General features: G+C 41.6%; 1 protein-coding gene across 1 annotated transcript; it reads left to right on the forward strand.

Moving 5' to 3' along the window:
* The first annotated feature begins 2,290 nt into the window (after positions 1-2,290).
* On the forward strand, positions 2,291-5,303 carry NPBWR1 (neuropeptides B and W receptor 1). Its single transcript, XM_081204201.1, has 2 exons — positions 2,291-2,627; positions 3,014-5,303. Exon 2 carries the CDS (start codon positions 3,325-3,327, stop codon positions 4,321-4,323), a length of 999 nt encoding a protein of 332 aa, XP_081060327.1. The 5' UTR covers positions 2,291-2,627; positions 3,014-3,324; the 3' UTR covers positions 4,324-5,303.
* Positions 5,304-13,078: the final 7,775 nt, after the last annotated feature.

Here is a 13,078-nt window from a genome sequence, read left to right on the forward strand (position 1 = left end):
TGGATAAAACTAAAGGACGGGGAAGTGCTAGACTTAGAGGGTCACGATAACCGATATGGGTGGCATGCTTACCTGTGGCATGGACGGAAGAAGGGCCACAAAGGATTTGGGAATCATATATTCAGGGGCCCTTTGTTGGAGGTTTGGGAAAGATATAAGGAGATGTTAGAACCCAGAACACCCCAATGGTTATCTCCATTAGAGGTAATGGCCATCAAAAAGATTAATATGGGAACCAACTGGGCAACCTACGAACAATTGCTTATGAAGGAGGAAGGAAAATGGAAAATGAGGCCGTACGATCAGGTTAAATTTCAAGTATACGATTGGCTACACTACCACCAAATAAATGATATGTTTAGGAAGGATGTAAAAGAAAAAGGCTATGCCGACAAAAACTCTAGATTCCAAACTGAGATCCTGGGGAGCAACATAAAAATATTATCCAAACTGTACAAGTACTTACTGGACTGGAACTTAGCTGACGAAGAGGTTAAGGTGGTAACGACTCACTGGGCTAGAGATCTTGGCCGTAATATTTATTATGAAGAGTGGGAAAAACTCTGGAAACAACACTTAAAATTCACGGCCTGTGTGTCACTTAAGGAGAACCTAATGAAAATGTTTTATCGCTGGTACCTGACTCCGGTTAAGCTAGCTAAAATGTATGGATCCTGCAATAAATGCTGGAAATGTAAGGTAAGGGAAGGTACCTTCTACCACATGTGGTGGGAATGCCCAAAGGTCGCAGGGTTCTGGGAGAGCATATACGACGAAATGAAAAAAATGTTAAGATATACCTTTAACAAAAGACCAGAGGCGTTCTTGCTAGGTTTGGTAGGAAAGGAAATTAAGAAGAAAGACTATAAATTGTTCCAATACGCAACAACGGCAGCAAGGGTCCTAATAGCAAAAAATTGGAAGCAGGAGAGTATTCCAACAACGGAGGAATGGAGAAGCAAATTACTGGAATATGTGGAGATGGACAGGATGACATGTAAAATTAGATACACAAAAGATCAGAGGTTTGTTGAAAATTGGGAAAGTCTTACGAAATATCTGGAAAGCTTAATCGATGAACAGATAACACTAGTAGGTTTCCAAGAAGCTCTGTAAGAGGTAAAGGGTAAAGCTGAAAGAAAATGGATGGATGAGAATGACTTATGGCTTTACAAATATGGAAATGCGGACTTATTGTTTAATGCTACTTTGGACGATTCGTGGAATGACTGAAGGAAGTCAACTTCTTTTCTTTAAGTGAACAGATATGAGTTTTGATTAAGTTTGCTATGTATTTTGACTTTTGTAAACTAATAAAAATTATGCACGGAAAAAAAAATATTTTAAATATCGTAAATTGCATTGTTAGGTTAGGAATCTACTTTATACTGAATCAAATCAGCATCCATCTCAGTCCTGTCCATGCTGACTGGCAGGAGCTCTCCAGGATTTCAGATGGGTAACATTCTCACCTCTGGAGATACTGGGGATTGAACCTGGAACCATCTCTGAAGACAAAGTGGATGAGCTACCACTGAGCTTCAGCCCTCCTCCCAACAATATCAAGTTGCTTTAGTATTGTTGATGCAGCAGCTAGCAGAACTGACTATCCCCCTTGTGTTTCCTCCTTTATATAGGAAAACTGGGATGCAGAAAGTCCTTTTAGATGAGGATGAAGCCTGGGCTGGGATGCCAACAGATCTCAAGCAGCATCACACCACCTCTTCATCACCTGTAGAGACTGAAGAGGTGCAGTGTCCTTGGTGCTGATGTGATTTTCCAGTTAAGTAGGGCAGAATTGGCTTATCTGCCCTTCTTGCACAGTAATGGCACTCCAGCAGCTTGCAAAAAGTGCTTTAGGACAAGTAACACATAACTGAACTCCTATCATAACATGACGGAGTTTCAAATGAAGTTTTTGCCATGGTACAGGCTGGAGAGGTATAGGAAATGCCAAAGCAAATTGCCGCTGGATTAAAACATCTTCCCTATAAGGAGTCATCAAATAAGATGTTTGCTATTTTTTTCATTTCAAAATACAGATAATTGAGAGGAGGGGGCATGACAGAGATTTATAAAATTTATGACTGGTATGGAGAAACTAGGTACAAATTATCCTCTCTCAAACAAAATAAACTCTAAATAATCTAATGAAACTGATTGATAGTAAGTTAATAACAAAAGGAAGTTTTATATAACTGTATATCTAAAGATGAACAATTGCATTAGTAAAGCAAACTGATCTCACTTTGCAATGAACAAACAGGAGAAGAGATGGAAGCTCTACAAGCTATTGTCACGTGAAGGGGTCTGTAACTTCAGAGGAAGCAGATCTCTCATAAGGAGGAGAATATAAATTGGTGGCTGTGTTGACTGACCTGTGAGCTGAAACGGTAGGGCTTCCATGCTGAGGTAGTACCTGCCCTCCATTTCCTAGCCAAGGGAGTGGGGTTCAGAAGGAGCTCTCCAGACCTGCGGGGACTGTTCAGAGATGCAGCTGCTGAGGAGCTGTCCAGCATTTCAGCATCACAGCACTTCACTCCTGTTTCTCAGCTTGCTGTTGAGCCTCCAGAGCACAGTGACTGCAAAAGGATGCGCAAAAGCAGGACACAGTCTTGGTTAGAAAGGTAAGGGGAAACGGAGGATCCTAAACATTAACTCAGGCTATAATGAGTGTAATAAAATAGTGTGTGAAGAATGTCTGTGGGTGAAAAAGGAAGACGGAGAGAATCTGTGAGTGAAGATGGGGAAGAGTCTCATTTAGGATTCTTCAGTCACAGAGGCATGGTTTTTATATGTGTTTATTATTTCCCATGAACAAGAATTTTCGTAGCATATTCCTCCTAGGCAATGCGCGGAAAGAGAATTAATGAAAACTAACAAGAGAGGTAATTTTGTGCTTAATTATATAGAGACATTAAATGTCATTTCCATACAATGTTGAGCTGCATGTAAAATAGCCAGGGGCATGTTGAAACTTAATTTATTTGTTTAAAATTTTTATTTTCCTTAGGAGATCTGTACAGTCAGAGTGCTCCAAAGTGGAAAGATAAAAAGGAAGCATGATGCAAAAACTATTTAACTGAAAGACTGCTTTACTGGTTTCAGTAAATAGAAAAGAAAGTGCTAGGAGAGGCAGTTTACCTGAAAATTAGCTTGAATTAAGCAGCTTCAAGAAATAAGAACCTGAAGGAAATCTCTGATGGAATGTATTTCAAGTAGACTGATCTCACTCATAAGGTTTTGTAAAAGGACTGCATCTAGTAGTCTCATCTAAACTAAACAGTATTTAGCAGAGGAGACTGATATTTGTCACTGCAGACAATGGATAATTTTTCCTCCCAGCCCAACTTCAATGCTTCCTGTACTGATGTGGATTTTGGTTGCTATGGGTCAGGACAACATGGGCACAACATGACAGCTCCACAGCTGATTCCTAAGTTCTACATTGCCGTACCCATCATCTACTCTGTGATCTGTGCTGTCGGGCTCACTGGAAACTCTGCAGTCATTTATGTCATCCTAAAAGCTCCCAAAATGAAGACCGTCACCAACATTTTCATTCTGAACCTGGCCATTGCTGATGAGCTCTTCACGTTGGTACTTCCTATCAACATAGCAGACTACCTGCTGCTTCAGTGGCCCTTTGGCGAATTCATGTGCAAGCTGATCATCTCCATTGACCAGTACAACACTTTCTCAAGCATTTATTTTCTCACAGTCATGAGCATCGACCGATACCTGGTGGTGGTTGCCACCATCAAATCCAAGAAAATGTGCTATCGCACCTACAGGGCTGCCAAGACAGTGAGTCTCTGTGTCTGGGTTTTTGTCACCATCATCATATTGCCGTTCAGTATCTTTGCCAAGATACACACTGAAGAGGGACGATCCCAGTGTGTCTTTGTCTTTCCCAGCCCAGAGGGCTTCTGGTGGAAAGTGAGCCGCCTCTACACCCTTATCTTGGGTTTTGCCATCCCAGTGTCCACCATCTGCATATTGTACAGCACCATGCTCTTCAAGCTGAGGCGTATGCGGCTCCACAGCAATGCTAAAGCTTTGGACAAAGCAAAAAAGAAAGTGACAATCATGGTGTTGATCATCTTGGGCGTTTGCCTGTTCTGTTGGACCCCTTATCACCTGAGCACTGTGGTAGCCCTCACCACAGACATCCCACAAACCCCTCTGATAATTGGAATCTCCTATTTCATCACCACCCTGAGCTATGCTAACAGTTGCCTCAACCCGTTCCTTTACGCCTTTTTAGATGATACTTTCCGGAAGAGTTTCCGAAAGTTGGTTGAATGTGGAACTCCCTCCTAAGATTCCGGATCTTTTTCTAGCCCCTTTTAAAATAAGCTTCATGCATTTTGAAGAAACTTCGCGAAGCATGATTGGAAGGGACTAGCTCTGGCCATAGAACCAGATCCAAAATGTTGTAAAACTGAAAATTCAGGAATTGGCTCATCCTCTTCTTCAAGCAGTGTCCCCGTATCCCTGCCAGGATGAAGAAGCTTGCTGCATCACCACATTACATCCTCCAGGGCATTTTTTCCCTTGTTCTTTCTTTTTTTGGCACTACATCTATTCATTGTGGATTCTCCTCCTATTGGTATGGAATGCAACATAATTCCTTGGAATGTAAAAAAAAGAAGAAGATTTAATATTCAGCAGACCCAATATACAGAACAGTACTAATTGAAACATGGAGTTTTTTCAAACCAAATAAAGGTGTGCAGAGTGCCTTTGCTTAATGAATCTGAATCCTGCTAGTTTGATACCTGTATTATATTTATCTTGCTGTATTACCTTCCTCCATCATATTTTATTACATATTAATTCTGCATTTGACAAGGTAAGCTTTTATGGCAAGGTAATGTGTTTTTCTACAGCTCCCACACATTTAATTAGGGGGATGTGGGCCTAGTTGATTCATTCTTCCTTTCCTCCATATTCAATAACATTGTGTATTTCTGACACATCCTGTAGTAGTGATTATTATTATTCTGTAAAAATACTGTAATTAAGGCTTAAACTGCTGCACAAATCTTCTGTGTACAGACTTTCTTAGATATAAGTATTTTGCAAAGGAAAGTGCCCTCTAGCATAAAATGTCATAGCTTGATCTTTGTCACATTTTTTTTAAAAAAACCACCCCAATCTTTTCTTCTTCTTCTTTTTTAAATACTGGAGATAAGAACATACAAAGCCCCCCAAAGTCCCAACAAATATAAGGAAATAACAGCAATTTTACAAATGGTATATATATATCCTAATAAGATTTAAATATTCACAGCTTATTGCTTTGTAAGTGCCAAGTGGAGATGGGGAAATGAATTACTTTTTTGTAGCAACGTGTGTCGAGAGCCACCTTCAGTAGGAAGCAGAAATTTCAGTCCAAGTACACTTCTCTAAACACCAGGGAAAGTTCTCATTGGAAGAAAGCAGCTCCCTGCTAAACCTGGAGTATTCCCGAGATTCTCAAATCTTTTCTTGAATAGTAGTAGTTCTTATCTGGCAAGCCTACATCAACTCTGGAAGGCATCTTGTGAAAAATTCAATCTGAAGCTTCTCAAAACGAGTGCTTTCCCCAAAGATGATGGAGAGGCTTGCCTGATACAAACTACTATTCAAGAAACAATTTGAGAATCTTGGGGAATACTCCAGGTTTAGATACCTTGTTTTCCTGGGGTTTGGCCACTGTCACATGCTGAGACAGATGGATGTCAACAACAACAACAACAACAACAACAACAATAACAGGCATCTTGTTTTAGGCATGGGCCTGCTTCCTTCCAATTACCATGTCACAATGCTAGGATTACCTGAATCCCTCCATTTGGGTGATACTGTATATCTTTTTATTTATTTATTTATTTATTTTTTTATTTCAAACATACAAATAAATACATACTTCGGTACCTTCTATATAAATCAAATAATGTCAGACTTAAAAACATTACTTCTCAACATATATAAAAAGGAAAGGAAAAAGGAAACAAAAAAGACAAAAAGACAAAACAAAGACAGTGACAAATCACTGGACGTTGTGGTAGATCACTGGTAGATCACTGTCTCCCCCCAAAGAAGCTCCCCTTAAAAAAAGCTCAACAACTTAGGCCTGAACCTCCAAACGGTGAGTAGATTGCAATCTCTTGGAAGTTGGCCACCCTTGATATACAAGAAAAGCCATTATAGGACTGAATCATATCAAATAGTATCTAACAAAAAAATACATATTGAATTTGTTTTTGTTTTTACCGGTAGATCACGATCTACCTGTTGGACGTGCCTGTTGTATATGATACCTTTCCTTATAGATTGAATCTCTTTACATACTTTAATTGTTGTGGACCTCGTAATGGTTCATTTCCCCCGTATTTAATGTTTTCTCCTCATCTTGGTATGAGGAAGCGATGTATCTCCGTTTACGGAATTATTCCAAACACAACCAAATTTTAGATGTGGGAGGTATATCTTAGTACTACTTAAATACCTTAGTCTGCAGTTTCTCAAATGCAGTAATGGGCTACCCATGCAGGAACATAGGAAACTGTTTTATACCGGGTCAAACTACTGGTCCATCTTTGTTCAGTATTGTCTTTGCTGACTGGCAACAGTTTTCCAGGGTTCCTGGGCCCTATTTTCCAACCTTACCTGGAGATGCCAGGGACTGAACTTCAAACCTTCTTCATGCAAGGCAGATGCTCTACCCCTGAACTCTGGCCCTTCTTCCTCCACCCCATTGTTGAGTGTCAGTCCGTTAAAGGAAGCTAGCTACCTCCCAGATATTTTGTGCACTTCAGCTTTAAGAAGCAGATTTTCACAGGGAACGCTCTGGGGCCAAAAGAAGAATGATCAGACAAGGAGCTTGGAAGCGCGGACCTGTGCCTGGAAAGAGGGGGTGAAAGGTAAGTATGGGTAAGCCCTAATTAAGCAGCAAGTAGCTAAACATATGTCAGTTAATCCCAGAATTCCACAGCAATCCAGTGAAAGAGCTGGTTGACACTTTGCCTCACAAATGGGTTCCAAGGCAGGATGAACACTCAAATATCCACTCTTCCCATGCCTCCTTGCAGGCTGGTGGTCTTTGGTACTGCATTCCCCAAAGGGTGAGAGCAAAGTCATCTCCCACATGCAGCCAAAGAGGGGAGCAATAACCTTATTGTTTTAATATTAATTTGGTATATTACAGCTGGAGTATATTGAACTTTAAGTAAAGGTAAAGGGACCCCTGACCGTTAGGTCCAGTCGTGACTGACTCTGGGGTTGTGGCGCTCATCTCGCTTTATTGGCCGAGGGAGCCGGTACAGCTTCCAGGTCATGTGGCCAGCATGACTAAACCACTTCTGGCGAACCAGAGCAGCGCACGGAAATGCCGTTTACCTTCCCGCCGGAGCGGTACCTATTTATCTACTTGCACTTTGACGTGCTTTTGGACTGCTAGGTTGGCAGGAGCAGGGACCGAGCAATGGGAGCTCACCATGTTGCGGGGATTCAAACCACCGACCTTCTGATCGCCAAGTCCTAGGCTCTGTGGTTTAACCCACAGCGCCACCTGCGTCCCATATTGAACTTTACTTCATAGTAAATTAATTACATTAAAATAACTCCATCACCTCTCCCCCAAAAAAACCCAGCCACACAAACTCAGTTTTTAAGAAATAGTGAATTGATATTTTGAGGGGTCAGGGGGGCTGGTGTCCCTTGAGTATTTATACCTTCCATTGCTTGTTGGAATTGTCTGTGTATGTACGGTAATCCATCACGCTGTTTGAGTCATTATGACACAATATTCCTGTCTTACAGCCATCTCTGAATTTGGAGCAGAAGAATTATTCTGGGGATACAGAAATTGCACCCCCTAGATGCCTGGACTACTATTTCCATCTTCCTTGACCATTGGCCTGATTGGAACTGGAGTCCAAAACTCCAGCACAGCACAGCCCCTTGCTGTTAGAATGTTATTTCTGCTAAACACTCAAACCATTCTTGGGGCTTGTCCACTATTAGACCCCAATGTGGGGCAAGCCAGACATCTGGGATCCCATTAGCCAACACAAGTCTGGACCCCTTTCGAGATGGGGTGTGACTTGTGCCTCTCTCCCCCAAGCCCAAGCACTAGTACCATGGATAAGCTTGTGGGGCAAAATGACCCTCTCTGTTGGGTAGGTAAGGCTTTTAAGCTATTGATTCCCATCCAGCATCCTCTCACAGAATCTTTCGGAAGCTGGCCAAGAAGACCAAGGCTCCTCTTGGGAACCACTGTGCAAATTGCACTCTGCACTTAGGGGTACACAGAACGGTACCTTATAGTACAATCTTTCAATTGCTAAAACACTGTGGTTATATCCAAAGCTAGTTCTACTCTGAGTAGGCCCACTGAAATCAATGAACATGTCTAACTTAGGTCCATTAATTTCAGTGGGTCTACTGTGAGTAAAACTTAGTTGGATGCAACCCACGACTGCTGTCACTGATCTGATAGAGAGATTTTGGATCCTTCTTTACTAGAAGAGTGAAATCAGATGATGAAGAATGGTTGTTTCTACTAACCCAGTGGTTATTTCTATATATAGCATTGCACTGCTGAAAATATTCAAGTCTTTTTCGCAAAAAGATACATTCCAAAATATTTGCTGGAGGGGAAAGTTTTCATGGTGGACATGAGTGTGTGTGTTTGACATTTTATTATGGAATTCATGTCTCTAGTGAGCTCTGTGATTACTTTTCAGACAGAGAAAGACAGTTCTTTTTGGCCACAAGAGGGAACTCGCTGGATTTAATCAGCTTTTTCTCAGTCATAATATATCATAATATTGGAGCCCTTACTTTTATTTCAGTCATAAAGAGAGTTAGGGAGACAGCATTAAAGATGAAATGATAATTTTAAGATGGAATTAAATTTATACATGCTTTCACATTGCAGAAAAAAATCCTAACTTCATATCTACACTGATGGAGTCTGAGATGACGGTGACTGGCTAGAAAGGGGATTTGGGAGTTGTAGGTTAATGAAAATTCTGACCCAGTGTGCAGCTGCTGTGAAAAGCATGGATTTCATGTTGAAGATCATTAGGAAAGGATTTGAAAATTAAACTAACACTATCATAATGCCTTTGTACAAAACTATGATGCAACCTTACTCAAAATAGGATATTGTGATGCTGCAAAGGGGCCTGGACGCTGGAGCAACTCTCACATGAAGAAGAGTGATCACATGTGGGGCTTTTTAGCTGGGGAAAATTGTGAGTAGAGGGACTCAGTTCTGTGTTCATTGTTATTTGTATAGACATTGCCTTTCTGGCATAGAAGAAGGTATCCAAAAGGTCATGAAATCACTACTAATGAATTTACTATTTTTTCCTGAGTTTATGTGAAAATCTACAACACTCAACTGTAAGAGGGTGGCTACTGAAGTGTCTCAATCTTGCAGGCGAGCAAATTCACAGAAATGATCCATAGAAAGCACAGGAGTAACCAGGTACTTGACGGTGGTTTCATAGAATCATAGAATTGTTGAGTTGGAAGGGACCATGAGGGTCATCTAGTCCAACCCCTTGCAATACAGGGATCTTTTGCCTAACATGGGGCTCAAACCCACAACATGAAGATTACATGGCCCAGGGAGAGAGGGGAAAATAGTGGAAGTGAACAGCTGGCTTCGCAAATGGTGTAAACAGGAACGGTTTGGATTCTTAGATCACGGACTGCAGTTTCTTGAAGATGGACTTCTGGCAAGCGATGGGCTGCACCTCACAACGGTTGGGAGAAATGTTTTTGCCAAAAATCTCAGAAACCTCATCAGGAGGGCTTTAAACTGACTAATGTGGGGGAGGGAGACAGTGCTCCTGAAGGTAGGAGTCTATCAATTGATGAAGATGATCATCCAAATGTCATAGACCAAATGGAGCAAACAGCACGCAGACCTAGTGGTGGGAGGAAAAAATCCTTAAATAAGAGACACGGGGGAATGATTAATGGACTTCAATGTCTGTACACTAATGCGCAAAGCATGGGAAATAAACAAGATGAGCTTGAGCTCTTGGTACAGCAAACTAAATATGACATAATAGGCATCACTGAAACCTGGTGGGATAAGTCCCACAATTGGAATGTAGTAATGGGGGGATACAATCTATTTCAGAGAAACAGACCAGACAAGAAAGGAGGAGTGGCATTATATGTCAGGGATGTGTATACCTGTGAAGAGATCCAAGATTTAGAACCTCAAAGCCAAAGTGAGAGCATTTGGGTCAAAATTAAGGGAGAGAAGAATAACAGAGACCTCATTGTGGGAGTTTACTATAGATCCCCAAGCCAAACGGAGGACATAGATGATGCCTTCCTGGAACAGATGGCCAAGCATGCAAAAGGAAGGGAGATAGTAGTAATGGGGGACTTCAATTACCCGGATATTTGTTGGATGTCAAACTCAGCCAAGAGCATAAGGTCAAACAGATTCCTCACTGGCCTTGCAGACAACTTCATTGTCCAGAAAGTGGGAGAAGCAACAAGAGGAACAGCCATTTTAGATCTGGTCCTAACCAATGTTGATGACCTGGTTAGTGGGGTAGAAGTGGAAGGGTCATTAGGTGCGAGTGATCATGCTCTTCTGAAGTTTACTATACAGCGGAAAGTAGCAGCCAAGCATACTAGGACTCAATTTCTTGACTTTAAGAAAGCCGACTTCATAAAACTTAGGGAAGTGCTGGGTGAGATCCCATGGACAGTAATACTAAAAGGAAAGGGGGTTCATGATGGCTGGCAGTTTGTTAAGAGGGAGATAGTAAAAGCACAACGTCAGGCAATACCAATGAGACGGAAACATGGAAGGTGCCTAAAGAAGCCAGGGTGGCTATCTAAAGAACTTTTAACTGAGTTAACATTAAAAAAGGATGTGTACAAAAAATGGAAAAGGGGGGAAACCACCAAAGAGGAATTCAAACATATAGCCAGCACATGTAGACACAAAGTCAGAAAAGCTAAAGCACAGAATGAACTCAGGCTTGCTAGAGAGGTTAAAAGCAACAAAAAAGGCTTTTATGGGTATGTCCGTAGCAAAAGGAAGAACAAAGAAACAGTGGGGGTCACTCAGAGGAGATGTGATCTCAGAACCACTGGCAGTCATCTTTGAGAATTCCTGGAGAACAGGCGAAGTCCCAGCAGACTGGAGGAGGGCAAATGTTGTCCCTATTTTCAAAAAGGGGGAAAGAGAGGACCCAAATAATTACCGCCCAGTCAGTCTGACATCAATACCAGGGAAGATTCTGGAGCAGATCATTAAGCAAACAGTCTGTGAGCACCTAGAAAGGAATGCTGTGATCACCAATAGTCAGCATGGATTTCTGAAAAATAAGTCATGTCAGACTAACCTGCCTTATGAGGAACGGCTAAGGGAGCTGGGCATGTTTAGCCTGGAGAAGAGGAGGTTAAGGGGTGATATGATAGCCATGATCAAATATATAAAAGGATGTCACATAGAGCAGGGGGGAAAGGTTGTTTTCTGCTGCTCCAGAGTAGCGGACACGGAGCAATGGATCCAAACTACAAGAAAGAAGATTCCACCTAAACATTAGGAAGAACTTCCTGACAGTAAGAGCTGTTCGACAGTGGAATTTGCTGCCAAGGAGTGTGGTGGAGTCTCCTTTTTTGGAGGTCTTTAAGCAGAGGCTTGACAACCATATGTCAGGAGTGCTCTGATGGTGTTTCCTGCTTGGCAGGGGGTTGGACTCGATGGCCCTTGTGGTCTCTTCCAACTCTATGATTCTATGATTCTATGATTCTATGATTCTATGATTCTATGATTCTATGATTCTATGACATGCTTTACCAACTGAGTTATCCCAGGAATTGGGTTTGTTCCCTTACAAATTAAAAACTCTGTTTGAGGAACATTTCTCTTTTTAAAGTACACCTACTGTATATACATACGCACAAAAACAAACACACACACTTTTTGTGTGCATGGAGCTCAAACAGGACGCAAACTCCTGAAGCAAATGAGATTATAATCTCTCTATATTATAAAATTACTTTCTGTCACAATGTATGCAGTTTTGCTCTTAAATGCTTCATACAAGTTTACTGTTAATGGGTTTTCTTCCAAGTGCTTTGATCGCCTTAATATACCATTTTAATTCCACAGTGACGTACTTGCTTTCTCACAGAAGAGTCTCAAGAAGAAAGTTCAGTGAAGATGAAGAGAATGGTCTGAGTCACATGTAATGACAAATCATAGTTTGATCTCAGATTCACATGCTTTCCCCTCATATGTACAGCATGCTTAGGTAATAAGCCAGCATATTAAACCATGGTTTGGTTGTGGCCAAATATCACCATTTGTTCACTATGATTTTTTTTTTAAAACCCCATTAATTTCCAGTATTCAGATGAAACAGGAAACTACCGTTTGTTAGAGACTGGAAGAAACTTTCAGCTTTCTCCCTTTAGTCATAAAGGAAGGGGGAAAGGGAGAATGCATGCAACAAGAATCTGTGGTCTGAATTGGATCACTGTCTTTCAGCAGATTGGGTAGCAACAGTGCCCTGTTCCTCATATCCACAGGCTTGTGGCTCAACAAAATGCTACTGAATTACAAAACTATGCTGCTGCTATGGCTAAAATAATATTAGCCGCCTGCACCAGCCTGTTGCTTTTCTTTTTGGGAAAATCTCCAACAGTACAATGTCCTTTCCCCCACCCAGACTAGGCACTTTGCTAAGCCCAAGAGAGAAAAGAGACAAAATCCAGAGTTCAAACTTTGAAGTGTTGAAGGTGCAGCACAGTCAAACAAACCAGGACTGAAGAGGAAGACCGTGTATACTCTGGCCTCCCACACCACACCCTAACCGTAGCCAATGGTAGTGAAAGTTTTCAGGGATTGCTTCCTCACAAGGAGACCCCTTACTCACAAGCTGTGCAAGGAATCTGACACTGACATATGTATCCTATGGTGTCACTCTTTGGTCCAGACATGGACCTTCTGGCACTAGCATTTTGCAGGCCTGCGGAATGGCCCCACCTCCACCTTCTCTGACAATCTCAAGGGTTTTCCAGCAGGCCTTGCTTCAGAGGT

Source organism: Podarcis bocagei (assembly GCF_964188305.1).
Source record: "Podarcis bocagei genome assembly, chromosome: 8".
Classification (NCBI taxonomy): Eukaryota; Metazoa; Chordata; class Lepidosauria; order Squamata; family Lacertidae; genus Podarcis; species Podarcis bocagei.

Excerpts from the sequence above, each read along its gene's own strand:
- NPBWR1 (XM_081204201.1), top strand. The coding sequence starts at position 3,325 with ATGGATAATTTTTCCTCCCAGCCCAACTTCAATGCTTCCTGTACTGAT.